This window comes from Zootoca vivipara, chromosome 4, assembly GCF_963506605.1.
Source record: "Zootoca vivipara chromosome 4, rZooViv1.1, whole genome shotgun sequence".
In the NCBI taxonomy this organism is placed as follows: Eukaryota; Metazoa; Chordata; class Lepidosauria; order Squamata; family Lacertidae; genus Zootoca; species Zootoca vivipara.
Window position 1 is genome coordinate 49,795,972 of NC_083279.1, and position 26,697 is coordinate 49,822,668.

General features: G+C 38.4%; 1 protein-coding gene across 2 annotated transcripts in view; it reads right to left on the bottom strand.

The window, feature by feature from the left end:
* The window catches only part of DYRK1A (dual specificity tyrosine phosphorylation regulated kinase 1A), a 94,078-nt gene that overhangs the window by 7,025 nt on the left and 60,356 nt on the right, over positions 1-26,697 (bottom strand). For both annotated transcript variants that reach the window (XM_035116837.2, XM_035116838.2), the window contains exons 3-7: positions 9,348-9,547; positions 3,367-3,459; positions 2,772-2,960; positions 2,141-2,288; positions 610-896 (exon numbers count right to left, since the gene is read on the bottom strand). In XM_035116837.2, coding sequence (XP_034972728.1) covers positions 610-896; positions 2,141-2,288; positions 2,772-2,960; positions 3,367-3,459; positions 9,348-9,547 — 917 coding nt within the window. The remainder of the gene's footprint in view (positions 1-609; positions 897-2,140; positions 2,289-2,771; positions 2,961-3,366; positions 3,460-9,347; positions 9,548-26,697) is intronic.

Sequence of the window (26,697 nt, forward strand, 5' to 3'; positions counted from 1 at the left end):
GCAAAAAAGCTTGGCAGTTATTTAAAAACTACAGAGAAATCTCAAGGTGACCAATGTGATAGGTATTAGAATAAACATTACAAAATATTTTGTTTTAGTAAACATTGTAAGATCATTTTGCTATTGCACTCGAAAACTGAAAATCCAATTTTATGTTAAAATTATAACTTTAGAAAAGGTAGTTCTGATCAACTTTTCAAAAACCAAATACTTCATATATTAAACTGCTGCAGCTTCCCTTTCTTCCCTGCAAAAAATGGAAGTACTTTGGCATGTTAACCACATATTCAAGATTTATTGAATGCCATGTTAACACATTAACTAATATTTTTATGAAAGCAAAGTATTTACATACTGGTCATAACAAAAGCAGTGAATCATTTTAAATTCTTAGGATTTGCTTAGGGGGGAAATGCAAAAGATCTGGCACTCCTTTTTTAACTGCTGAATAACTTATTTAAATCCTTTCCCCATACAAATTATGGATCTAACATCTGTTTTGTTTATACAGATTTTTATAAACAAAAAGATTTATTGAAATATCCTGAAATTTATACTGCTTTTCAAGTTGCCCTGCATCAAATGTTTACACACTTTATAAATACTCACCCTCTGCCCAAGTTGGCAAGAACTGCCAAAATCAACTATCTTGATAGCGCTTCGTTTGGGGTTACAGAGCAAGATATTCTCAGGTTTTAGGTCACAGTGAATGATGCTAAGTTCAGGAGTTGCAAGAAAAAGCAGTGCAGTGCACATCTGTTGTGCAAACTTTCGTGTCAAGTTCAGTGAAACCCCTCTGAAGTTCGTATTCCGCAACAGGTCATAAAGATTGTAGGAGAGCATTTCAAAAACTAGACAAAGATGGTTTCGGAACATAAAATGACGCTTCAAATGTACTAAAAGAAGAAAACAATGTAATTACAAACGTATTCTCATAAGTGAAAACCATAAATACAAAATTGTCAGCTGCTAAGGTAATTTATTTCCATAAATTTTCATGCTTTAAAGCTTTGAGCATCCTACATCATGTATGTCGATATAGATACATATTATTCAGTGATCCAGATGATAAGAGTATTGATGACAAGTCAGCAGAGCACAAAGTTTCCTAAAGTTTGCATCAATGTGATCTAAGGGAAGTGTTAGAAACCCACTTCACTAGGAGGTATAAGCAGATATGATTTGTTGTAAGTGAAGACAGGAGGTGATTATTATTTTTCGGGGGGGAGGCGTAGAAATCAGCAACTGATATGTTCAACAAATACACTGGAAAGAGGGTGCTTTGTTGTTGTTGTTGTTTTTTAAAAAGAATAAACCTACTGGAAGTTCCCCAGGCCATTAGTTCTACCCTAAAAACCCCAATTTTACTACTGGAAAGGAGGTGGATTGACCCAACAGCTCACTCATAAAAATTGTGTTTGCTGAGCCACCATTAGCAACTGGTCTACAGAACTGAGGTGGTCATTTAGGATGTTAGTTGCTGAGAAAACTCTATGCAAAATGTGGTTTGAAATTGTTTCCAGATACACAAGCAACATTGTCCCTTTTGGATTTGACTAGTGAGGAGTTTTAACTGCCAGCCAGCTGAGTTAGCAAAGCAGCAATGTAAATGTGTCTGAATTTGGGCAAAGTCAAGCTTTGGCTACTAATATCAAGCTTCTGCCAAAATATAATTACTATTAGAACAACCTAAAATGAGCAATCAACACAAATTGATAGTTGTTTAAATAGCTACATATTATATAGCTGTCAAAAGTTCCACACTTGGAGCAATAATGAGGAACGATTTGGCAACAACTTTGGATACATTTGTACAAGTAGATAAATAGGTAACACTACAGCGGGAAGGTAAACGGCGTTTCTGTGTGCTGCTCTAGTTCGCCAGAAGAGGCTTTGTCATGCTGGCCACATGACCTGGAAGCTGTACGCCAGCTCCCTCGGCCAATAACGTGAGATGAGCGCCGCAACCCCAGAGTCGGTCATGACTGGACCTAATGATCAGGGGTCCCTTTACCTTTACATATTAGCGAAGATGTACTAATTTCTTCCTATTAAAAATTGAACTATTTAAAAAAGAAAATGCAAATGCAATGCTTCATCATTGTGATAAAGATGCAGATATAAAGTTCTCCAGTAATACCTATATAATATTTCATTTCCGTGTCATGTTTGTTCATAAGCTCAAGAAGTCGCACTTCAATCTGGGCTTGATTTAGGAAAGCCTTTTTGTTCTTTATAATTTTAATAGCCACAAACTCTTGCTCCACGCGGTCATATGCCTTTACAACCTGAAAATGAAAATACATATAATCTCACATATGCTTATTAAAATCTCTATAGCACAAAAATCATTATCTATATAAAATATTTCTTCAAAGCAATAGAATCTCTCAAAGATGCTGTTTGAACAATGAACCAAGGATCCCTCATAGCTTTACTTTGGACGGGGCATATCAAATGCTGAGTCAACCTGATAAAACTAATAATGTGTGGGATTCACCTAATGAGCCCCATCGGTGTAAGCCGTGTGCAATGACTTCTGCTTGCACAACAGAGCTTTCCCCCGTCATGCAGGGAAATGAGAGGTGGGATCATTCCATCTGGGAAGCATCAATGCTTGTGCAGACAGAGGATTCATCAAAGTGCAGCGCTGAATGCCACCCATATTTTTCCCATTGGTAGCCCTGATTATATATAAATGGTGAAGCAGCTTGTGCACACAGTGGCTACAACTTGTCATAGCCGAACGATGAGGTGCTTAGGTTGCTTACCTGTCCAAATGAACCTTTGCCTATTAAAGAGTCAATTTCATAGCGATCCATCCACTTTTCCCCATTTTTCACAATGTAGTCATAGTTATCATCATCATATCCATCGTTGTAAACCTTTCGCTCCTTTTTGTGACTCGAATCATCACCCTGGCCCTGTTGGTGTCGCCGTTTCTTTTTTGCATAGTAAACCTGAAGTTACAAACCATAATTACATGAACCAATCACCAGACAATGTTTTGTTGTTTTAAAACACTACTGTATTTTCTTATAAAAACCTAAATTCAGGGAAATTGTACTAATGAAGTACAACTTATGCCTTCTAATACTGACCTAGTGGCCCCATGCCAATCACTCTGAAAGCAAGACACCACCAAAATGACTACTGAAAAGAAAACATTACCTTTTGCTGGTAATCTTTAAAGCCAACAGGAACCCACCACCTTGTTAGAGTAAGACTATACAACTCAATTAGCATCTTAGTATTAGGAAATGCATCATGTACAGAAAACACAAAGCCTGTTAAGATGCTACTTATAATAAATAAAACCATTTGTGTGCAAATAAAATGCAGCTGGGTGAATTATGTAAATTTTACCTCATTAATATGTTTGTAAGTTTTGATCAAATCCACAGATAGTTTCCTCAGAGGAGCAGTTGCTGGATCACGGAAAGTTTGGGGCATCCGCCTCTGTAAAATGACAATATCAAATATTACCTTAAGCAAATGTGGAGAGACTAACACAGTATCTAAAATGAATGAATGATATCTATCCTCCTCAAAAGAAGATTACAGTGGTACCTCGGGTTACAAACGCCTCGGGTTACAAACTCCGCTAACCCAGAAGTAGTACCTTGGGTAATGAACTTTGCCCCAGGATGAGAACGGAAATCGGGCAGGGGCAGCAGCGAGAGGCCCCATTAGTGAAAGCATGCCTCAGGTTGAGAACTGTTTCAGGTTAAGAACAGACCTCCAGAACGAATTAAGTTCGTAACCCGAGGTACCACTGTAACTTTTTTAAAAAAATCCAAAATCTGTACTCTATTACAGTGTAAATGCTAGTATCACATTTCCTTCAAAGTTGAAATCACCACAATTAGATAGCTGGATGACTCCCAATAGGATTTGCGGGGGTTTTAAAGGCTATATTAATAGTGGCTGCAATCCCACATCACACTACTAAACTATGTTTCAGTACAAGCTATAGCCACAGTGGGCCTTTGGTTTGACATTCTCCCATCAGCCACATGACTGGGAGGAGGAATTCGGGAGCTTTGGCTTTTACTTTCTGAGAACTGTGGTTTCCATGTGCTGCTCTGGTTTGCCAGAAGCAGCTTTGTCATGCTGGCCACATGACCTGGAAGCTGTACGCCGGCTCCCTCGGCCAATAACGCGACATGAGCACCGCAACCTGAGTCACACGACTGGACCTAATGGTCAGGGGTCCCTTTCCCTTTCCCTTTACCTTAATGATGACTGGCTACCCAGGTTATCAAGAACTACATTGTATCACTTCTCAAGCTTCTATTTTAGTTACGCCTATATCACTTCAATGAGGACCTGGCTTGGATGTTAATAACTACCCACTACACTATTACCTTACCCAAAAAAGGTAAAAATATTACTTGGGTCCTCTTACTGATTTTTCACTGGATTTTCTAGTCTGAATTTAACAACTGAATTTAACTATGTTACTTGAAACTTAAAGAGACTTTGTGAAGTCATATTACGGAGCATATATATTTCTGTATTCTGGTATTTTGAAAAATTCAAAGTATGTTTAGGTGGCTTGGGTTTGTTTTTTCCTTTGAAGGTTTGTGAACATGAATTGACTATGTATCTGAAGGAGTGTTGAGCCATTCCAAAAAGATGTACATGGATACCCATCACAAACAGAATGCAAAATAGCAGTTGTCATCTGCTCTGGCTACTGCTCATGTATCACTTGTCCCAAGTATATCAGACATATGCACCTGCCCATATACCTTGCATAAATGCAAGATTTTTAAATATACTGAATTCAAAATGCTTTGGAATTTCAAAGGTTTATTTTTTCAAGTTCACATTTTAATAGTTCTATATTTATAGATGCCGATATAAACTGACGTGAGATAGGCAGAAAGACAGATAAATAAATAAAAACTGGTTGTTGTCCACCTTTTTCTGTATCCCAGCCACTTATTGAGCTGCTGTGATGTTATGGGATATTCACAAATGTTAAAGCTACTTAGGATAAAAGAAGTGGAAATAAAGTTGTGGACATAGAACACAGGCATACAGGAAAGTGAAAACCAGGCATAGGCAACCTTGGCTCTCCAGATGTTTTGGAACTACAACTCTCATGATACCTAGCTAACAGGGCCAGTGGTCGGGGATCATGGGAGTTGTAGTTGCAAAACATCTGGAGAGCCAAGGTTGCCTATGCCTGGTGAAAACCTTCTGGCAGGAAAGTGAAAACTTTATTTGAATGAGTAAAACTAGAGGCAAATGGGGCTACTTTCTATTGACTTAAAGTTTGTGGCAGAAACAACGGATACTGGGTTAAGAGATTTTGTTATTTTAAGTGAATCTTCCCAAGTTTTTAAATCCCCTATAACAGCAAAATAAATATAATTGCTAGCAATAGCTGTGAACCTGAACTATGTGTTGCAATTTTATCTGGCCAGCAGATGGAGCCTAAAGCCTGTAAAACAAGTTGTCAAATGGTTTTAACATATTCCTTGTGAGTGATAACACAGTTTTCCAACAAAAAATGAAAGAGGGAGAAATCTTCATAGTCTGGCTCACTAAGACACCTTAAAACCAAATGATTCCTGAAGATTCATCCTACAAGCTTTTCAGTTGTAATCATATTTGCAACATCCACATAGGACTAGAATATAAGGAGTGCAACTCCTTCACAAGACAACAATGCTGATAGAATTGTGGATGTTGGACAACTAGATAAAACAAAGACTGAAAGGATTATTGAAAGAAGATGGGGAGATTGCAGAGTTCAATGCATTCATTGTGTATTATTTTTAACAGCAAAAGATACTGGTCAGAAGATACCCATGCTTGAAGTGATGTGTTTTTTGTTTTGTTTTTTAGCACTGTAGCAGAAGACAAATCAAAGTGATGAAAGGTAAAGTTCCAGAGAAAATGAAATGAACATTAACAGGCCAGCAGATCCAGATGGTATATTGATTTCCTTACACAAATCTGCAATTTGTCACTAGAATTGGCTTCTGTACTGGAAGTTTGACTACCCATTAATGTAACAACAGTGTTGTTGTTTTAAAAAGTAAGGGTATTGGAGAGGAGCCAGGAAGTTCCAGGCCACTTAGTCTGTATTAGCTGGGAATATTAGGCACTATTAGTCTCATACCTGGTGCTGCTCAGGAATTCTAAGAAGCTAAAAAAATCAGTGCAGTAAAGGTTCAGTCCAATATATTGATTCAAAATTGTGTTCAATTGTATCCAAACACAATTAAGAACCTGGTCTTTGATCTCAGGAACCATCATGCAAAAGATGGTTGTGGTATCTTAAGAGGTGTCAAAATGCACAGCAAACAGGCCACTTTCCAAAATATATATATAATGAATATAGAAGAACTAGCCACACTGAAGGAGAATCATGATTTTTTTCTGTGAAGGGAAGTTCTGCATCACCAAACGTTTCACATTATTTAAGAGAACTAACATGTGGATGTAGCTGACATATTCTACATATGGATTTCAAAAAAGTTTTTGAAAAAGTTCACAACCAACATCTCCTGCACAATCTTAGCAATTAGTGATGGTTAAAGAACAGGAGCAGAACACAGAAGTAAACAGATAGTTTTTACAATAGGAAGGTAAGCAATAGGGATAGGTTCTATTTAATTTATTCACCAATGACATGCAATTGGGGTAAGAAGTAAGTTGGCTAAACTTTTGATGACTACAAATTACAGCTGGTGACCATTTTAAGAGCATCCAATTGATGTGTGATTGCCAGCACACAGGTCCTTATTGACTCAGAAGTGGGTGGGGCTCCACCAACATGGAGGGGGGAGGGAACAGAAGCCCCGTGTGAAATGGTCGCCACCTGTATTCAGAATAGCAGAAGCTCAAGAAGACTGTGAAGAGCAAACCAAAATAACTTTTCTAAATAGCAAATTAAGTTTGGTGTAAGGAAGTGAAATGTAAGGAAATGAAGATTTAAAACAGGAGATGAGTGACTAAAAGAATATAAAAGAAAAGCCCCCAGGGCCGTCTTAAGCATATCTGGCGCCGTGGTGCGAAGATCCCTCCAGCGCCCCCTCCTTTCCCCCCCCCCGTTTCCCAGCGCGGCACCCCCTGGCAGCCCGGTGCCCTGGCGCTTTGCACCACCCAGCCTTGCCTTACAGCCGGCCCTGAAAGCCCCACTAAATCAGATTGATATTCTAGCTAGTCTACAATCTCATTCCATCAGAGGTCAGCCAAATGTTCTAGGAAAACTATGAACAGGATGTGAAGGCCTCAAGAATGAAGAATATAGAAATGATAATAGATAGAAATACTGGATGAGATCCAACATTGTATGAATAGATGTCTACTAGCACAATGGGGTTTCTTGGTCTCCCCTTCTATTTCCACCCCTCCCCATACACCTCAAATATTTTCCAGGCGGTTGGGGGAACCCGCATAGCAGATCTGGGGATGGGTGGATTGGAGGAAAGAAAGTACAAGTTCTGTTTCACTATTGGAGTTACTCTTGCACAAGTGGGAAGACATAACTGCATCTCATTCACTGAGACCATATGTTGGAAATCTTATGCAGCAAAGATGTCTAATAAATTATTACCATTTGAAGAGAATTTGTTTCTGAAGTAGAAACTTTAGAACTATTTATTTTAGGCTTGATTTTAAACAGTTAAACAATAAAATGTCCATTAGCATAGAGTTAGGATACATCAGGCATCCCCAAACGGAGGCCCTCCAGATGTTTTGGCCTACAACTCTCATGATCCTTAGCTAATAAGACCAGTGGTCGGGGAAGATGGGAATTGTAGTCCAAAGTTTGGGGGTGCCTGGGATACATCCTAAATGCACTCTTACCAGTAGAGGCCAGTGGTAGGCTGTAAGACTGCACAATTTACTAGTTGGTAGACTTAGCTCCTGGTTCCTTTGCTTGAATGCACCAATTATCAAATATTTTAAACTGCTTAATTCCATACCATAAATGGGTTGAAAGTATATTCAACTTTCTACTTTCAAGTATCATCTAGGTCAGTGGTCCTCAACCTTGGGCCTCCAGATGTTTTGAGACTACAATTCCCATCATCCCTGACCACTGGTCCTGCTAGCTAGAGATCATGGGAGTTGTAGGCCAAAAACATCTGGAGGCCCAAGGTTGAGGACCGCTGATCTAGGTGGTGAAGGAAGTGTAATTTGTAGTTATAGATAGGCTAGTTTAACAAACACTTGGCTTTGGGTACCCAAATGAAGACTGCAGATGCAAGAACACCTTGTGTAATAGAGAGGTGGAACCACAAAGGAATAGACAAGGAAACTTTTGGGGTAGACTTTTCTGAGTTGATGAAGTAGCTCCTCAGGAATAATATCATGAGGAATAATATCATTTAGAGACTACACTACACTTTTAAAAAAAACACCATGCTACTACTATAATCACAGTGGATTAATGATTGTGGGAAGAAGAATCTGGTATTAGTTACATAGAAAATCAGTGAATGCAAAGTCAGGACTGGAGTTTCCATCCCATGTAAAATTTTAAAAATCTAATTATTGTAATTCCTGAATACAGAATGCAATACATATATTCAGTGCTTTTTTTTCTAAAAAAATGTTTGGGGGTACTCTTAATTTTCCTACTCATATTGAAATACTGCCCCTCAATGAGGTCAAACTTAAGATTCACAAAATGTTTAGGGGTATGCATATCCCTGTGTCCACCCACCCACCCACCCCACAAAGAAAAAAGCACTGCATATATTGCTTACTATCAGCATCTTTCTCCCCCTCAACCCATCCCTATCTATATTACGGGTTCTATCTATATAAGTTATAGATTATTATAATTATCTCTATGTTGCACATAAATGTGGCTTGTCTAAGGCCACTCAGGTTTAGTACGAATGTAGCATTTGATACATGACCATGGTTAAGAAATCAAGAGAGAGAATCTTTCTTCCCCACTCGCATACCTCCACCCTCCAAACCCCACAACCCTTGTTGACTTACTACAACCAGCCTAAACCATGAGTTATTGTCAGCAACACATTACATGATTAAAGCTAACCCAGCTCCTTGCCTTAACCAAGAACTAAACAAAGTTCCAAGCACAATTAACAGGAATAGTTAAGCTATCAGCAACATTATGCATACTTTTAGTAAGTTAATGGCTGCGGTGAGATATGAAAAAAGGCATTTTCCCACTCATATTTTTATACTAGAATCATGTGTTACCATCAAATGCCTAGCTGCCACTCTGCAGTGAAGAAGTGGAGTCAGGTGGGAGTGATGTGAACTATTAGAGGGAGGGTCTGGAACTCCAGACTGATGTGCATGAGCACTATCTCAGCTTAAATATTTATTTCCTAAATGTCACATACCTGGTTGGTGAGAGGCTGTTGAATCTGGTCAGCATATGATAAGGCAGAAACTTGTTGGTCATTTAAGTTTTGCTGCCGACGATCGCTGTACTGCTGATGCGAATGGGACATCTGTCCAGCCATCTGAAGGCCAGCAGCATGGAATGAAAATGACGGTGCAAGCCGAACAGATGAAGGTTTGCATGCTGAAGTCTCTCCTCCTAGAAAGGACAGCACAAGAATTTAGTATAGCTTTCTTAATTCCATTGAGCTTTACCTTCATGTCAAACATACAAAAGGGGGGAGGAATTTTTCCAGTATGCATCAGTTTTCATTTAGGTTTTTTAAAAAATAAATAAATAAACCACACACAAACAAACAAACACACACACACACACACACACACATACCTGGATTATGGGTGAGTCAAAAAGTTTCTAAAAACTGTTGATGAACCTCATTGAGGAAATTACATATGTCTGTATATTTATTTTCTTGTGTGTATGCGTGTGTATGCATTGACTGATTTTATTATATGGATACAGATATATAATTTACAGATACACCTTTCTACTGACTAGATTTTACATCAACATTTCCTTTCTTCAGCCTTTTCAATAACCGATATGGCCAGTCCAACCAGTGGTGCAGAGTCTACATGTGGGGAGTTTCCATGGGGCTCAATAGGGGCCCATTTTCCCTTCCTACCTTGGTCATGTTCAAAAGCTTGTGGGCCATAACAAGGAAAGGAAGACCTGGGGTATCTTGCACCTTCACCCTGTCTGCTGCCTGTAGATACCAGCCCTTGTTGCCTGAAAGTTAGTGTGCTTTGCCAGTGCCCTTTTATATATAAACCTTTGAAATAAAAATAGTTTGTTTGTTATATGTGGTTGACTTCTAATAATGTGGTGAGCAGAGAATGCATATATGCAATTTCCTAAAATAAAATAAATGTTAGTTTAACAGTGCAATACTAACCACTCCAATGATGAGACTTTCTCCCTGACTGTGTTCAGAGCGTATTTAGCTGTAAATATTCATTAAACAATAAATATGTATGTTTGTTTAAGAATTGTGTGGAGTATAAAAGGGAAACTTAATTTAAATAAATTATAAAATATTCTTTCCCACAAAACAAGCAGGGGATAAGGGAGACACCTTTAATGAACACTTTAAAAATATATTTATATTATGACAATATTTTATGGCTTTGCTTCTGTTGTTTATATATAGCATAGTTATAGACTGTTTTTAACTGCCTTTAACTGTTCTTTGTTCTTTAGTAACTGCTTTATGGAGTTCTGTTATCAGTTTTGACAAATAAAAATTATATAAAGTGTCGTGAAATTTCAATGCCATACTATGATATGTACCAAAAAGACACTAAGATTTTTCAGCTCGGAGTAAGTCCCCTTAACTCAATGATATATACTTGTGAGCAGACATACATAGGATTGCACCTTAATTGTTAATATAACTTTGAAACTCTAAAAAAAGTTATTTGTAATGGTTCTACTTCTGTTTTATTTAGAATGATGATATAAATACTGTGAGTCATAGTGTAGATGAGGTCTAAACACTTCTAGAAGTCCAAGTCTATTCAGATACTAATGTCAAACACCTGAACTGGCATCCATTCCAAGACCAGTGAGATAAGTATAAACATATGAAAGACATCCTTGCTACAATTTTTCAACAATAACATTCTCCTGCCACTATGGGGGGGTGAAGATGCAAGATACCAGTACAGTACTGTAATCTCATGACCACCATTAAAACTGGAGATGTTTCTACATATGTAAAACTATATAATACAGAGTGTTTCTACCTACCTACCTACCTACCTACCTATCTATTGTTGCATATCTGTTGGTATCTGATAATTCCTAAACCAATTTCTGTTTTTAGATAATACTGTAAATGTCCATATTGCAGCAGGCACCATCTTTTTGTAAGGAAGTTTTGTTTGTTTGTTTGTTTTACAGATTTATAAATCACATCATAGCCTGAAGCCATCATACTGCTGTGCAAAAGAGAGAGAGATAAACATAAGATACTGCAAGGGTTGTAAATAATAGGAGTATTTTTGACAACATTATTTTGTTTGTTTCTGGTAAGTAACTTACTGTTTTCCATCAAGTAAAAGTTTGCATCTTACTAGAAGCAAGCTTAGTTGTTTTGCTTGATGGAAAATAGCAATGTATACCCACCTTTACAAAACTCTACAAAATTTCAACTAGGAAACTGCTCTGTAAAATTAATGCACACACTGGAGTTCATTAAAATATTTAGAGAAAGCTTACACTTACATGGCTCATGTATTAACACAGGTAGAAAAGCTAACATGCATATGGGAAAACTGAAAGCAGCATGTGGATTGGTACATGTTAACATATATGCTAAACATATATGCTAGTATTTCTATTTGAAAAGATACTAAGAACTCAAAACTACCAATTGCAGTTGAGTAACTACAATTGAGGGTGCAACCAGTAGTAGTAACACACAACTCTTCTTCAAAATTCTTGATCATTCCTTGGCTGGAAAAATTTGGTGCTAAACTCTCCATTCAAGCCTGGATTCTCCAAGACCGTTTTATAGTAAAACTGGCAGGCAATGTCCAGTTCAGATCTTTGAAACAGCAAAAGATTGTTGGCAAAACGACTCCTATTATAACCCTTGCGGTATAAACCTATACATGCAGGGGGGGAAACTCTTCTGAGTCCAGTAAGACTTACTCCCAAGTATGCATGCATAGAAATACAATGCCTTGCTATTAGGAGGTTTTAAAATATTAATGTTCTCTCAGTTCATAACTATAATTCCAGGAAAAGGGGTATTCTAGTCCCAATGCATTTTTCCATCTAGGTTGAGATCGAATAAAAACCTAACACTGGTGCAGGCTGGGATGGACACTGTAACTCCAAGAATAGGACCAGAACTCTGAATTAACCATGCTAAATCTCTTATAGGAAATCAATGAGTGGTAGATTAAATGCAAAACTGTTACATCAAAACCCTCAGGAGATACAGTCACTAAACTGGAATTAGAACAAAAATGTGCCCCTTAAGAAATTATTAGCCAGGGGTGGGGGCTTCTTCAAAGAAGAATCACATGTGAGTGACAACCAATGAAAGCTCCATGCAGTTGTCTTAGGAGCACCCAAGCAGCAGCACCATCACCATCTGCTACTTCCTTCAGCATGTTGCTCCTAGTAAAACAGCTGGTAGAACCACTGAATGCCACTTTAACCCCTCAATTTGGGAATTCTTGGACCAGGGGGGTTAAGAGGCAGCAGTTGTTCTCTGTGCCTGCTCCCAAAAAACCAGAGGTTAGACACAGAAACAAAGCCTTGATTGGAGTTGAACAGGAACAAGTGGCAGGGCACATGTTCCTTTCCAACCTGATGCAGCAATGTTCAGTCAATAGTGCTGATCAGCATGGAGGTTTAGGAGGAAGAGTAAGTGAACAGCAGCTGCCTACTCTTTTGTTTCCAGCTTAACCTACACGAACTCCCTTCTTAGCACATTTAACTGCATGAGGTTCCCAAAGCTACCTAACATTTGTTTCAGGACCACAGTAATAACTACCCAACAAAGGAGAAAATTATTTTCCCCCATTAAAAGTGATCTGTAATTACTCAGTTGCTTCTCTCCATATCCTGCAATCAAAAATAGGTGCATTTCCCAAAGTAATCATACCAAATGAAGAATTCTAAAACTTGTGCATCCCACAGACCTGTTTTTATCAGCACTCTAACCCACACTTCTGGGCGCAAAACTGAAATTACGGTAATACTAAATTCAGTGTCAAAACTTAAGTTGCAAAATTAAACAGGGTTTGACTTTTTTAAGTATTATGTTTCCTAGATGACAGAAGTAAACAGTCACTCATCAACACTCTATAAAATTTAGCTTCTACTTAGAGGCAATGTGCTACTTAAATGGAGTGTACAGTACTAGCATTCTGCAGTAGGATGGGAAATTATGAGTAATGGAAAATTTCCCGCTACAGATCAGTCATATCTTACACAGGGGTACTAACGTTCCAGTGATAGCGTGTAAAGCCGAAATTGCATATAGTCAAAACAATCAATTGGAACTGACCCTATGTGAGCAATCTTACCTTCTAAAGCTGACACACTGAACAGATCTTACCCCACCCAAGCAAGGCACAGATATCTGAAGCTCTTGCTTACCAAGCTCTGGGAGGCTCTCACAATATTTCACAGGGCCATCCAAGATCTTGCAAGAGCCTCCCAGAGCCCAATAAGCCAATTTAGGAGCTTCAGAGCACCTTCTGCACTGGGAAAACTCTCTACCTTCCATGTACCGTATCTTATTTCAACCAGCCAGCTTTCAACAGTGTAAAGTTGAATTTGAACATGTTAAACACATGTTAAATTGAGAATCAAGTGTACTATATTTTCCTACAGAACAAATTCTAAATTGAAAGAATTATTTCATAAAAATAAAACATAATTAACATTACTAATGGGGACACGGGTGGCGCTGTAGGTTAAACCACAGAGCCTAGGGCTTGCCGATCAGAAGGTCGGCGGTTTGAATCCCTGCGACGGGGTGAGCTCCCGTTGCTTGGTCTCTGCTCCTGCCAACCTAGCAGTTCGAAAGCACGTCAAAGTGCAAGTAGATAAATAGGTACCGCTCCGGCGGGAAAGTAAATGAAGTTTCCGTGCGCTGCTCTGGTTCACCAGAAGCGGCTTAGTTATGCTGGCCACATGACCTGGAAGCTGTACACCAGCTCCCTCGGCCAATAAAGCGAGATGAGCACCGCAACCCCAGAGTTGGTCACAACTGGACCTAATGGTCAGGGGTCCCTTTTACCTTTACCTAACATTCCTAATAACCAATGAAATTGCCATACTTTTTTTCAGTATCCCTAGGAAGTCTATATAAGAGAAACAGTCTGAGTGCAAGACAGGCATCCCAAGACTAATCAGGTCTAATTGTAAAGGTGGCAAGAGATACACAATCCACATGTGCTAAATCAGATCCTATTCTAACTTACTGAAAAGGGGGAAAAACCCTCCAGAATTTATGAGAAGACATACATGACTGGATTCTGTAAGGATTCCAACTACATGCATACTGAATATTCTTTATCTCTTTGCATGAATGTATAGGTAATAAAATAACCATAATTGCAGAATCAGAAAAATCATACCACCTCGTCATGCCCCCATGGGCACACAAACAACACAGCACATTGTCCATTACTTGAAATGCTAGGACTTCCTGCTCTTAGTACAGTAATCACCAGTATGCTGTGATGCATGTGCAACAGGGAATATGGAGAAAGGACAGTGGGCTCCATAAGGCCCCATGAGAAAATTCGCCCCATATTTTTTTAGGCATGCTTTACTTTTAATGTTTGGGATGAATCTCCCCCAATAATCTTACCTAGTATATCTGAAAGAGTTATTAAGTCCTAGAATCCCCCCCCCTTTACAATAAGGAAGAGACTTCAGAGAAGAGCTCTCTGAGAAACATTTTAAACAAAAATGGTACATGTATAAACTATTACGTACCATGTCAAAATCTAACTTTATTTTATTATTTTTGAGTTGTCACAGCACATTGGTGGTAGCAAATCTATCACAATCTCTCATTCAAATTCTATATCCAAAGGAAGGGGAGTATAGGTCGTCGCCCCCCCCCCCCAGTCTTGCTCTAGAGCAGGGGCTGAGAACCTGTAACCCTCCAGGTGATGCTGGACTACAACCCTCATCATCCCTGAACATTTGCTATGCTAGTTAGTGATGCTGGGAGTTCACTAACAACTAGCCTAGTGGTTCTTGCAGGGTGTGGCATGCCACACTGGTGTGACTGCAGAGGATAGAAAGTGTGGCTGGAAGATTCAAGGACAATCAAAGAAACTTGTTTATAACTATATTTTGGGAATGATTAATGTTCTTATGTAGGTGCCTTCTTTTATTCTATCTAGATGTCCCATGATCATATTATAAAGTAATTGTGTTCTATGTTATAAATAAAGTACTGCTAGGATTTGTTCATTTTTGTTTTCCAATGTATTTCTTATCAATAAGATAAGACGCGAGTAAATTTTTATTCTGAAAGTGTGGCCCAGGAAAAAAAATGTATAACTACTGATCTAGACAGTCACCAGTTCACTCCCCTTACTCCATAGGTAGTCACGATTTAACACAATTCGTTAATTAGAGTGAAATACAGAATTGATGCTTTTGAATTATGGTGCTGGAGGAGACTGTTGAGAGTCCCATGGACTGCAAGAAGATCAAACCTATCCATTCTTAAGGAAATCAGCCCTGAGTGCTCCCTGGAAGGACAGATCGTGAAGCTGAGGCTCCAATACTTTGGCCACCTCATGAGAAGAGAAGAATCCTTGGAAAAGACCCTGATGTTGGGAAAGATGGAGGGCACTAGGAGAAGGGGACGACAGAGGACAAGATGGTTGGACAGTGTTCTCGAAGCTACGAACATGAGTTTGACCAAACTGCGGGAGGCAGTGCAAGACAGGAGTGCCTGGCGTGCTATGGTCCATGGGGTCACGAAGAGTCGGACACGACTAAACGACTAAACAACAACAACAATACAGATTGATCTAGATAAAGGTTATGAAAGAAAAAAATGCTTTTTGAACATCCCTACATGTATGTAACTCGAAAAAAATTCAAGCGTCTGCCAAAGAAACTCAGCCATGTATTATTTGTTGTAGCTGGAATTGGAGATAAAGAAAATGTGGCATCAGTAATGCATTCCTTTTTTATATGAGTTTACAGTACAAACTAAAACAAAATTACAAGGGTGGGGAACAAAATCCAACCAACTAGCTGGATCCTTAGTTCCCCCAACCCCATGGGCCAAATTCAACAAGCGGCCAGGGTCAGTCACTTGTCATGCACCTGATGTCAGCTTGACAGTATGTGACCCATTTTTGTTTGATGTCACAGCCTGACATCAAATTCTGCAGGCGGAGGCACAACCGATTGGCAGTGCCTACAAACACTACTTTCAAGTGTAAAGCATTATCCTACACCTGGGGTCATACACTGGATAAAGTAGACATGTGGGTCACATGGAGAGGCCTGGTGGACCTATATATTTTATTATAATTTTTATTAAATTTCTATCTTGTCCCAACTCTCAAAAGAGCTCAGGGTGCTAAATAGACCTATGGGGAACCAGTTCCCCACTGGAAGCATGTTGAAATTATCTATAACTATTTCCTCTAAAGATATCATATGTTGCTGCATAAGAAACAGTATATCATCTGCATGTATATTCTAGTTTCCTTTCTAATCTGTTATTTGAGTGTTTCATCAGAAAGAAACAATAAGAGAAAATGAATAGTTCTGACTAGTACTTCTATTCCAGTTTATAGCATGTTTGCCTTACAAAACACCTTGATCCCATTCTCTAAATTAGGAATTATATTAGATCTTTCCATAACTGAAAAATACCATAACCCCATCTGTTGAAAGTTTTTTCAAAAGCTAGTAGCTTAAAATTTAAAATGCACAATTATGCAAAAACTAATATATAAAAATCTGTATATAAAGCAATGCACATCAGCTTTTTTATATAAAGAAAACATAACTAATTTACTCATTTTTTATCAATTAATTTTGCAAGCAACACTATGGTTAAAAGAAGAGAGCATGGGTAATCATTTGACTTCCTATAATTCCTGAACAATCTAGAATTAGTAGTGAGTAAAGAGGGGGCCAAGTTTGCTGATGATACTAAATTGTTCATGGTTGGGTTTTTTTAAAAATGGAGATTGTGAAGAGTTCCAAAAGGACTTGACTGGATGAGTAGCAAAAATGGCAAACGCAATTCACATAGCTGCCAAGTTATCCCTTTTTTAAAGGGATTTTCCCTTATGCTGAATAGGCTTCCTCGCGAGAAAAGGGAAAACTTGGCAGCTATGAATTCAACGTAAATAAATGAAAAGTGATCCATGTTGGAGTGAAAGAATACTTCATATGTAAGTTCATGAAGTTTCAACAGGATGTGATTGACCAGGAATGCTACCTTGGGGTCATAACAGAAAGCTTAAAGAAAATACCAACCTAGTGCATGGCACCTGTGAAAAATCTAACTTCCAAACTATAGGTCATTAGGAAAAGTACAGAAAGCAAAACTGCTGGTGAGAAAATGCCGCTATGAAAATTTATGCATTTATGCAACCACATTTGGAATACTGTGTACAGTTCTGGTGACCTCACCTCTAAAATGGTAGAGTTGGAAAAGGTTCAGAAAAGGACAACCAAAATTATCAAGGAAATGGAGAAACTCCCCTACAAAGAAAGATTGCAGTGTTTGGTACTTTTTAGTTTAGAGAAAAGAGGTGACATGACTGAAGTTTATAAAATTATGCATAGAGAAAAGTTTTCTCTCTCATAACACTAGAACTTGTGGACATCCAGTGAAACTGAATGCTGGAAGATACAGGACACTTATTCACACAGTGCATACCGGAGTTTGCTCCCACAAGAGACAGTGATGTCTACTGACTTGGATGGCTCCTGAATATGCTCCTGAATATCAGTTGCTCCTGAATATCAGTTGCTGGGAAGTGCAGGAGGGGAGAGAGATATTGTGCTCAGGTTCGTCTTGCATGTTTCCCACCTGCATCTAGTTGCCCACTTTGAGAATAGGATGCTGGACTAGATGAGCCATTGGCTGGATGCAGCAGGCTCTTCTTATGTATTTCTCTTATTAAGAATTGTCCAAAAAGAAATGTGCAAAATAGTAATGCAAACTTTAGAAGAGTGCACATGACTATAAGACATAGCAGATAGCTGAAATCTGTTTTCTAGACACATAATTTGGTTTGCTTCTACATGAAGGAGATCAGGATATGTATGCTTACTCTTTGACACTGTGCACAGAGTACCAGGCTATTCAATGACCATTACTTAAATATGCTGTTGGTATTTTTATATTGCCATGTGATCTTCAGATGAAGGGTGTTAATCCAAATTTAATAAATAATTATAATAAAAAGAATTGCCTTGAGTACAAACTTTATTTTACCATAATTTATTATCAGTGACATATAATTTTCAATATTTCAGGCTGTAAAATACAGAGGAAATGATTATGCACAGTACAAACACAGGCAGTGGTGCCCCTGAAGACACCCTCTGGTGCCCATGAAGCATCTGCATATATACACCATGGCTCACTGTCTCATTCTTCTTGAGGTGGTTAGCTTTGTTTCTAATGTTAAATGTTCATAGAGCTTAAGAAGGAAGCTGAAGGAAGATGATGTTCTTTCCTACTTCCTCTTTCAGCTCTATTTGCTTTCAACAGCTGAACAAAAGCAGTTTGACTGGGGTGGGAGAGAAAAACAGAATGGACAGGAGGGAAGAAGTAGGGTTCCACAGGAATCAGGAGACAGAATGCATGTGCACATAAGCTGAATCCAGTAAAAAGGGTTCCTCCTGAAATTGTTTCTTTTTTGTTTCTCACCACCACCACCACACAAAAACTAATATCAACTCACAGATCTGCCATGGATTTTGCATTTAGTCAATGCTACCATGATTTTTTAAAAGGATGTCTTCAGAACTATCATCAAATCATAGGTCTACTCTGTGTCCATAGATGTGATATGTTGGTGGGCTTTCTGATCATCCTATCTAAAAGGAGGGGGGACCATGAGAATCTGTGCCATCAGTCAATATTTTTGTGGTGCTGGAAACATTAGATCTATGGATTTTACTGTGCGGTCTACTCTAAGCTTTAATTTGTAAGTGCTTTTAGAGGACCACATGCAGAACTATGTGAACTCAAGAGGTTATGGATCCAACTAGCATCTATATACCTTGTAAAAGAGGTCTCTGTGTGTCAATGCATTCTCTCTGCCTGTTTGAGAGGGGAAGGGGAAGGGGAAGAGTGATAAGGGAAAACAAGCAACCAGAGGGAATTATTGCACTCTCAAAAGTCTAATGCTCTCACAGGATCAAAATGGTTGGCAACCCCTGGTTTAGAACTTGGGATAAAACTTGCTGATACCAAGTACAGCTCACATTGATGTAAACATGCTGTTTACCACTGAATAGGTCTGCAGCAATTACTAGCATACCTGCCCACATCCACATATGTGTCAGACATTTGTGGCATATTTTGCTAGTCCAAAAGAAAACAGCAATTCTCTTCCAACTGACAAAGTTTCCTTCAATGGCTGCCTGGAAGCAATTCATACTCACCATAGGCAACCACCAAGTTATCCTTCCAAGTGAGGATTATTGCATAAAGTATACTCTGTCAGAGGGCAGTGTACAATTATCTCATTATGAATGCTCTTGAACCAATGGAATTATTATTATTTTTAAAAAAATCAAGTCGTGAATTGACTTTTTTGTTGGCCTTGTTCCATTAAACACTATATTGTACAAGTGTGCTAAAAATAAATGTGTGATTCTACTCTACTATTTTACTTCTGTGTTCAAACACAATCAAACTTTAATTCCTTTCCTTCTACTGATATATCCAAAATATTTTTGTAGTGCATCCCTAAATCAATGCAACTCCAATACTACTAATAAGGGTAGAGATGCATAGTCATATTCTGCTTCTTAAATTGCGTGTATGTGTAGAAAATCATTGCCACACATTATAGACTGCTCTGTCCTATCTAATCAAATAACTGCAAGCTCATTATGACATAAAGGTAATAAATTTAACATTCTTAGTACAAATTAAGAGCAAATATAAGATAACCCAATGATTATTAGTATCATGCAAGAAAGATGACAGTCATTGATCAGCAGATGAGAAAAAAGGCAGGACAAGTAAAATTTGATAGATGGCTAGCTAGTGCATATAACTGGAGATGACAGGAAATAACACAGCGTAGGACTTCTATTGCATGGGGAAACAACCCACATTTTTCTTAAAGCACAGAACTATGTACAGTATATTATGAACCCCTTTATGAATATCCATGAAATAATATATTTTTAAAAGAGCCATTTTTTCCACACATAACCATCCGTACACAAATATATCACAAATCACATCTATTTCAAACAGAATCCTCAAGCACTTGTTTCTGTCTTTTAAGTATCCCAGGTTTTAATATTGCATTAGAATTCTCAAATACAGTAATAGCCTTAATCTCGTATCCGTAAATAGTAGCAAAGATAAAACTGCAATACTCTTCTCCCTGGAAAGCACGAAACACTGTTCTTCTAAACACAAAATCCTATAAAATGCACATTTAATGGTAAATATTTTGTCTGCATAAAAATCTTAGCATAAAGATTTAAAATATCTGTGTTTTTCAATGTAGGTAGGTAAGAGAAATTAAATCCTTATTTCTACTTCTGTTCTAAAATCTGTGTCTGCCTGCAGTCAGTGGAAACTGCTGCAGATCATTAAATACTCATTTATCAATGTCTCTCACCAGGCAACACAATGCAGCAGAACAGCACACAGAAACCACCCTGAACCCCAGCAACAGCAGCTAATTAGCATAGCCTACCACTAAAACGACACCGTATGATTGGAAGAGTTAGTCAGAGAGCTGGCCAATCAAAGCAGGTTATGCAAATAGCAAGCTTTAGTTGCCAGGGTAGAGCTGCTTCCCATTGTCCAATAGGAAAACAAGCAATAAACAAGAAATGAAATTGAGCTTTGTCACATTTTCAAGTTGTTGTTAACACTTTCAAGTTTACAGCGAAATTAGCCACAACCGCACAGGATTAGAATAGCGTTCTAAATTTCACCACCCCAAAGAAAGGGCAGTGCAATGCAATAATGCTACACAAGAATTTGAGCTAATTACTGCATTAGGAGTTAGATTTCTTTTCACAATACAGCTGTATTACAGCAGGTTTGCTGGATATTTTAGAGCATTTAATTAGCCTTAGAGGTGTCAAAATATTTGTCAATAATTATTAAGATAAATAAAACACTTAAGTCTAAGGAGAACAGAGGAGAAATAGAGACCATAGCTTGTTCTTGTGAAGAAAAAGAGTAATTAAAAACTCAGAAAACATACAAGAAATTATGCTGCTGGCAATCCACTACTTTTAAGTTGTCTCTCTTCAATCTATAAGCAATCCAGAATTACTAAGAAACAATAATATTGGGAATACTCATACATCAACTTCATATAAAAGGAAAACATTCAACATGATTGGGTTTTTATTATGAGGTAGCAAAAAATAGTATGTAAAGACAAGCACAAATGCATTGCATTTCAAAGTGCAAATGGGCAATAAAACGTGATTAAGTATAAATATAGATGTGATACATATAGATGCACAATATGCATAAAACCAAAAAATATTGTGACCATCAGTATTTCTTATGAGAATTATGAAATAATAATAATAATAATAATAATAATAATAATAATAATAATAATAATAATAATATATTATTTATACCCCGCCCATCTGGCTGGGTTTCCCCAGCCACTCTGGGCGGCTTCCAACAGAAAAATGAAATAAAATAATCTATTAAACATTAAAAGCCTCCCTAAACAGGGCTGCCTTCAGATGTCTTCTAGAAATCTGGTAGCTGTTTATCTCTTTGACATCTGATGGGGAGGGCGTTCCACAGGGCAGGCGCCACTACCGAGAAGGCCCTCTGCCTGGTTCCCTGCAACTTGGCTTCTCGCAATGAGGGAACCGCCAGAAGGCCCTTGGTACTGGACCTCAGTGTCCGGGCAGAACGATGTGGGTGGAGACGCTCCTTCAGGTATACTGGACCTAGGCCATTGATATGTTTGAAATATTATGAAATATTGATATGTTTCCTAACAGAGTGCCCCAAAAGTCTTATCACAAGACACAAATACTAATTTCTACTTTCAAAGCATAACCTCTTACAGAACAAGTGCAATGCAGCTGCAGCGCTCCACATCAGGCTGAAAACTAAAGTGATATTCAGGTGTTTCAATGTATTTAAAAGGAGGGAGGATCTGAGAGCAGTCAAACATATTATTAAACCATTACAAGCAAATTCAACTCACTTAATCTATGTTGTTTCATTACTCCCTCGCCTAAATACAGTACCTGTGAAAAGCATCAGACAGTCATAGAAAATGTTTAGAATGTTTGGCTATTTTGTTTATGTATTTGAAATGTTGTTTGTTTGCTGCCCTTGGTTCCTTCAGGAAAAAGGGTGGGATATAAATTTGATTCAAACTATCAAATCATATCAACAGTTGCTGCTGAATTGTAAGAGAAAGGTACAAATAATAGCTTAAAAGTCTTGATGAAACACCCTATCCACCTCAGACATTTGCACATGCTTACAGAAATATTGGTCCATTTCCAATAGAATCATAGAGTTGGAAGGGACCCTGGGGATCATCTGGTCCAACCCCCTGCAATACAGAAATATGCAGCACCACACTCTAACCGAGAAGCATTTCATTCAGTAAGGGAGATGCGGAGGATCTGTACTATGTTGCATCCCCAAACTCCTAAATTATGAAATTTGGGAGTATGTTAACTATCAACTACATATTTTTATTTCCCAATTTCCTCCTAGGAACTTCAAAATAGTAACAAATTCAGTCAATTAGTGTCAAGAGCACCATAATTAGAACTGATAGCTTGTCACATATATTAAAAAACCCTCACAGAATTTAACAACATGTAACAGCTGACACAGAATCCAAAGACATCCAGCTTTAGTTTTAAAACAAGTTTCTAGCCCTCACTATTGGAAAGAAATAATGCAGGCAGTGCCTGCCAACAATGCAGTGATAACATTTATCTTTGTGAAGATAATGTGAAGTTCTATAAAGTATCATACTATTGGCAAGAAGCTAGAATATCTGCAACAACTCATTTGTAAATCAACAAACTGTACCGGGGCAAGAGACACCATTCTTGTCTCAGCCTCACCACATTTCTGCAACATGCAAAGCACAGCATCTACCAGGAAGCAATAACAGAATGCACAGTCACTGCTGTGTTCCTACCTACATAAGACACTTCCCATAGGAGGTTGCAAGTACAGAAGGGGTTGGGGGAATGAAATGTAGTTGGAATTGTAGCTTCTGCCCTGGTCTATGGGTTCTATCTTCTCTGGTGAAGCTACACTGTCCTACCCCACACACTATGAACAGGAGAGTGTTCCTACTGTATGGAAATTAAGACCGGGACAACAAAAATGGGCTCTACGTGCCCTAATGGTGGCCAAGAGGCTGATACTGATGGAATAATACACTTTAATCAATGTACTGACAATATGATAACACTTGCAAATTATGAACAGACTGCTTACAGATGTAGACTTTGTTTGGATAAATACAACAGCATTTGGACTGAGTTTATACAGAATGTAGAAGGCTACTAACATCAAAATATGTATTAGGATAATAACACTGTATCAATTTATATAAGAATGTATGGAGTATTGCCATGCATTTTTGTATATTGTTTTTCCCCTTTCTTATACACATCTTTGTACTCCCCCCCCCCACACACACTTTCCCCTTTTTTCTTTGTTAAAAAAAGGAGTGTGTGAGCAGAAGTATGCAAATGGTGCTCCTTTCCATAACATGTTCCCCTCCTATTCATAATACTGTACATCAATGTGAGCACACAAAATCTACACACAAACAAAATATCTAAATGGTATAGAAAATCTAGCAGCAAGTTCATAAAAAGGCTTTTTGGGGGCCAGGGATAGCTGCAATGAGAAGAAAGATATGGGGGGAATCATACCATGATTTTCCTTAACCTTGGTGCAGATATGCTTTAAACTCACCACCTCTTTCCAAAAAATAACCTGATGCATGCCAAGAAAATCCTTATTCAAGCCAGGAAAATGCAAATTGTTCAGTTTAACAGAATGTATAAATGTGCACATATGGTCTCAAATGGTATGTTCCAGGGCAGTGATGGGCAACCTTTTGAGCTTGGTGTGTCAAAATTATCCAAAAAACTGAGCATAACTCAGGTGGTGTGTCACTTCAAGAAAAAAACCATAATTTTGCGATATTTGCAGTTTAAATAACAAAAATGTATAATTGTAATATATAACTGTATATAATAAACCAAAAACTAATTATTTAACCTAACCTAACCAAAAAAACCCTTATTTACCACAAAGTGCCCAGAGTTGTTGAGCTTTTTGGGGGGAGCTGCTGACCAAAGTTTTGGAGGTTTTGGGGGGGGGGGCAAAAGTTGCTTTGCTTTTGGGGATGTCCCCAAGCTGCTGTGCTTTGGGGGGGGGGGGAGAGAACAGAAATAAATGACAAATAATACCTTCGCTGGAACTAACACGCAGCACCGACATAGTCTGCCAAAGCGCCAGAAAAACAGCACAGAAAGGGTTAAAAAACCAATCTCTGGCTACCAGCAGCAGCAGCAACAACAACAACAACAACAAAGGATCCAGGTGAGGAGGAGCAGGAGAACAAATGGGGGGGGGCAACAACAACAGCGCGAATGCCAGCAGTGAGGGCTCTGTGTGTCATGTCTGACACGCGTGTCATAGACTCGCCTTCACTGTTCTAGGGGCACAGGCAGGGTAGGAAACTATCAATTCATTAGCTGACTCGCCTTATCTCAGGATCCAAGTGCATAACTTCTTCTTTTCTTTCTTTCTTTTTTTATAAACTCTACAGTTCTGTATGACTGTGCAATTAACATTAAACAACATCCTGATTTATTTTGTTTGGTTGGGTTTAAAGCAGTTCTGCAGTTAGGTTTCCATGGGACGGTGACTAGCACATTACCCTTCTCTCCTTGCCACTACAGGACAGCAGCACTAAGTTTCCTTGTACAGGCAGGATACAAGTGCTTTATTTTCCCAAGTTGGAGAAAGAGTTGGTCATTACAGAGTGAATACACCTGGGTACTGTACCACTGTACTCCCCTCCCTCTCTGGCCTAAACAGTGTGGATTGGGGAGACTAGCCATAGTATTCTTATACTTCACTCACAGCAAAGCACTATGGCAGCTGTTCCTAGGACTCTTTTGTCATCTTGTTTTTTAAAAAAGTTGAAGGCCAGAGCATACCACGGCTACTGGCATTATAGTGTTGTGCTTCAGTTCGCTGTTACATACAGTCATGGGAGAAAAAAAGTGCACCCTCTTTGAATTCTGTGGTTTTACATATGAAGTCATAATACCAATCATCTGTTCCTTAGGTGGTCTTAAAATTAGGTAAATGCAACCTCAGATGAACAACACATGACATATTACACCATGTCATGATTTATTTAACAGAAATAAAGCCAAAAATGGAAAAGCCATGTGTGAAAAACTGTACATAGCACAGCACTATAATACCTGTGGCTGTGGTATGCTCTGGCCTTCAGAGTGAACTGTAACAGTGAACAGCACTATGGCAGCCACAGGAGTGCAAGTATGTAAAATGTATGACCCAATCACTTGTTTTAGACAACATTAGATAAATATCAGTGGCACATGCTCAATTAAAAGATAAGCATAGCTAAATGGGAATAGTAATATGTACATATTATTTATTGTTCAGTATTTGGAATTTGTTTTCTAAAATATTCAAACTAGAGACGTGCAGTGGAAAAATTGCCAATGCTTTATATTTCTGTGTAACAGTAGTGGTGGTGGTGATAATTCTATTGTTTGTTTGTTTGTCACCCATGTGCTTGCTGTTTGCCACTCTGGGCTGCTTTGGGAGGATGGGAAGGTTATAAATCTTACAAATAAAAACCTAAACCAATGAATGATTAAATAAGACTATAAACAGCTTGGCAGTAATTAAACAGTCTAGTTAAAAACTATAAATAAAAAACAATGGCAATAAAACAATGATACACCAAATTTAAATACCCAAATAAAACCACATTGTGCCTGGCATTACAAATTTGTGAGAATAAGCATGAAGTACAGAGACCTAGGGAGGGTGTTCCACACGTTTGGTGCCACTACAAAAAAGACTTGTCTACCAAGTCTAACATTAGTGACCAGGGGAAAACCTCAGATTATTTTAAAGGAATGTTAAAGTTCATTACATCACTGGTTCAGAGCACAAATTTATCTAGCTTGTTTCATTCGTATCTACGTATTACAAATCAAGCATAATTCAATTATTCCCGCACCACCCAGTCCCAATTAGCTCAGAATGCAGCTGATAGTTTGCTGGCTGCAGTTTCCAAACTGTCTTCAAAAGGCAGCTCCAAACAGGAGCAGCCAGCAGGGCTGGCTGGCACTGCCAAGCTGAGCAGCAAACAGTGGCATTGCTGCTGCTTATGGAGATGGTGTAGGGGCAAAAGGTCAGGGTGGCTGAATGAACCTGCTCCTTCAGTTGGAGTACACAGTCATATCCAAAACAGAGTAAATACAATACTTTTTATTAATGGAATAAAAACTTTGTTTTGTCATTTGGTAAACAGTTGGCTACTTTA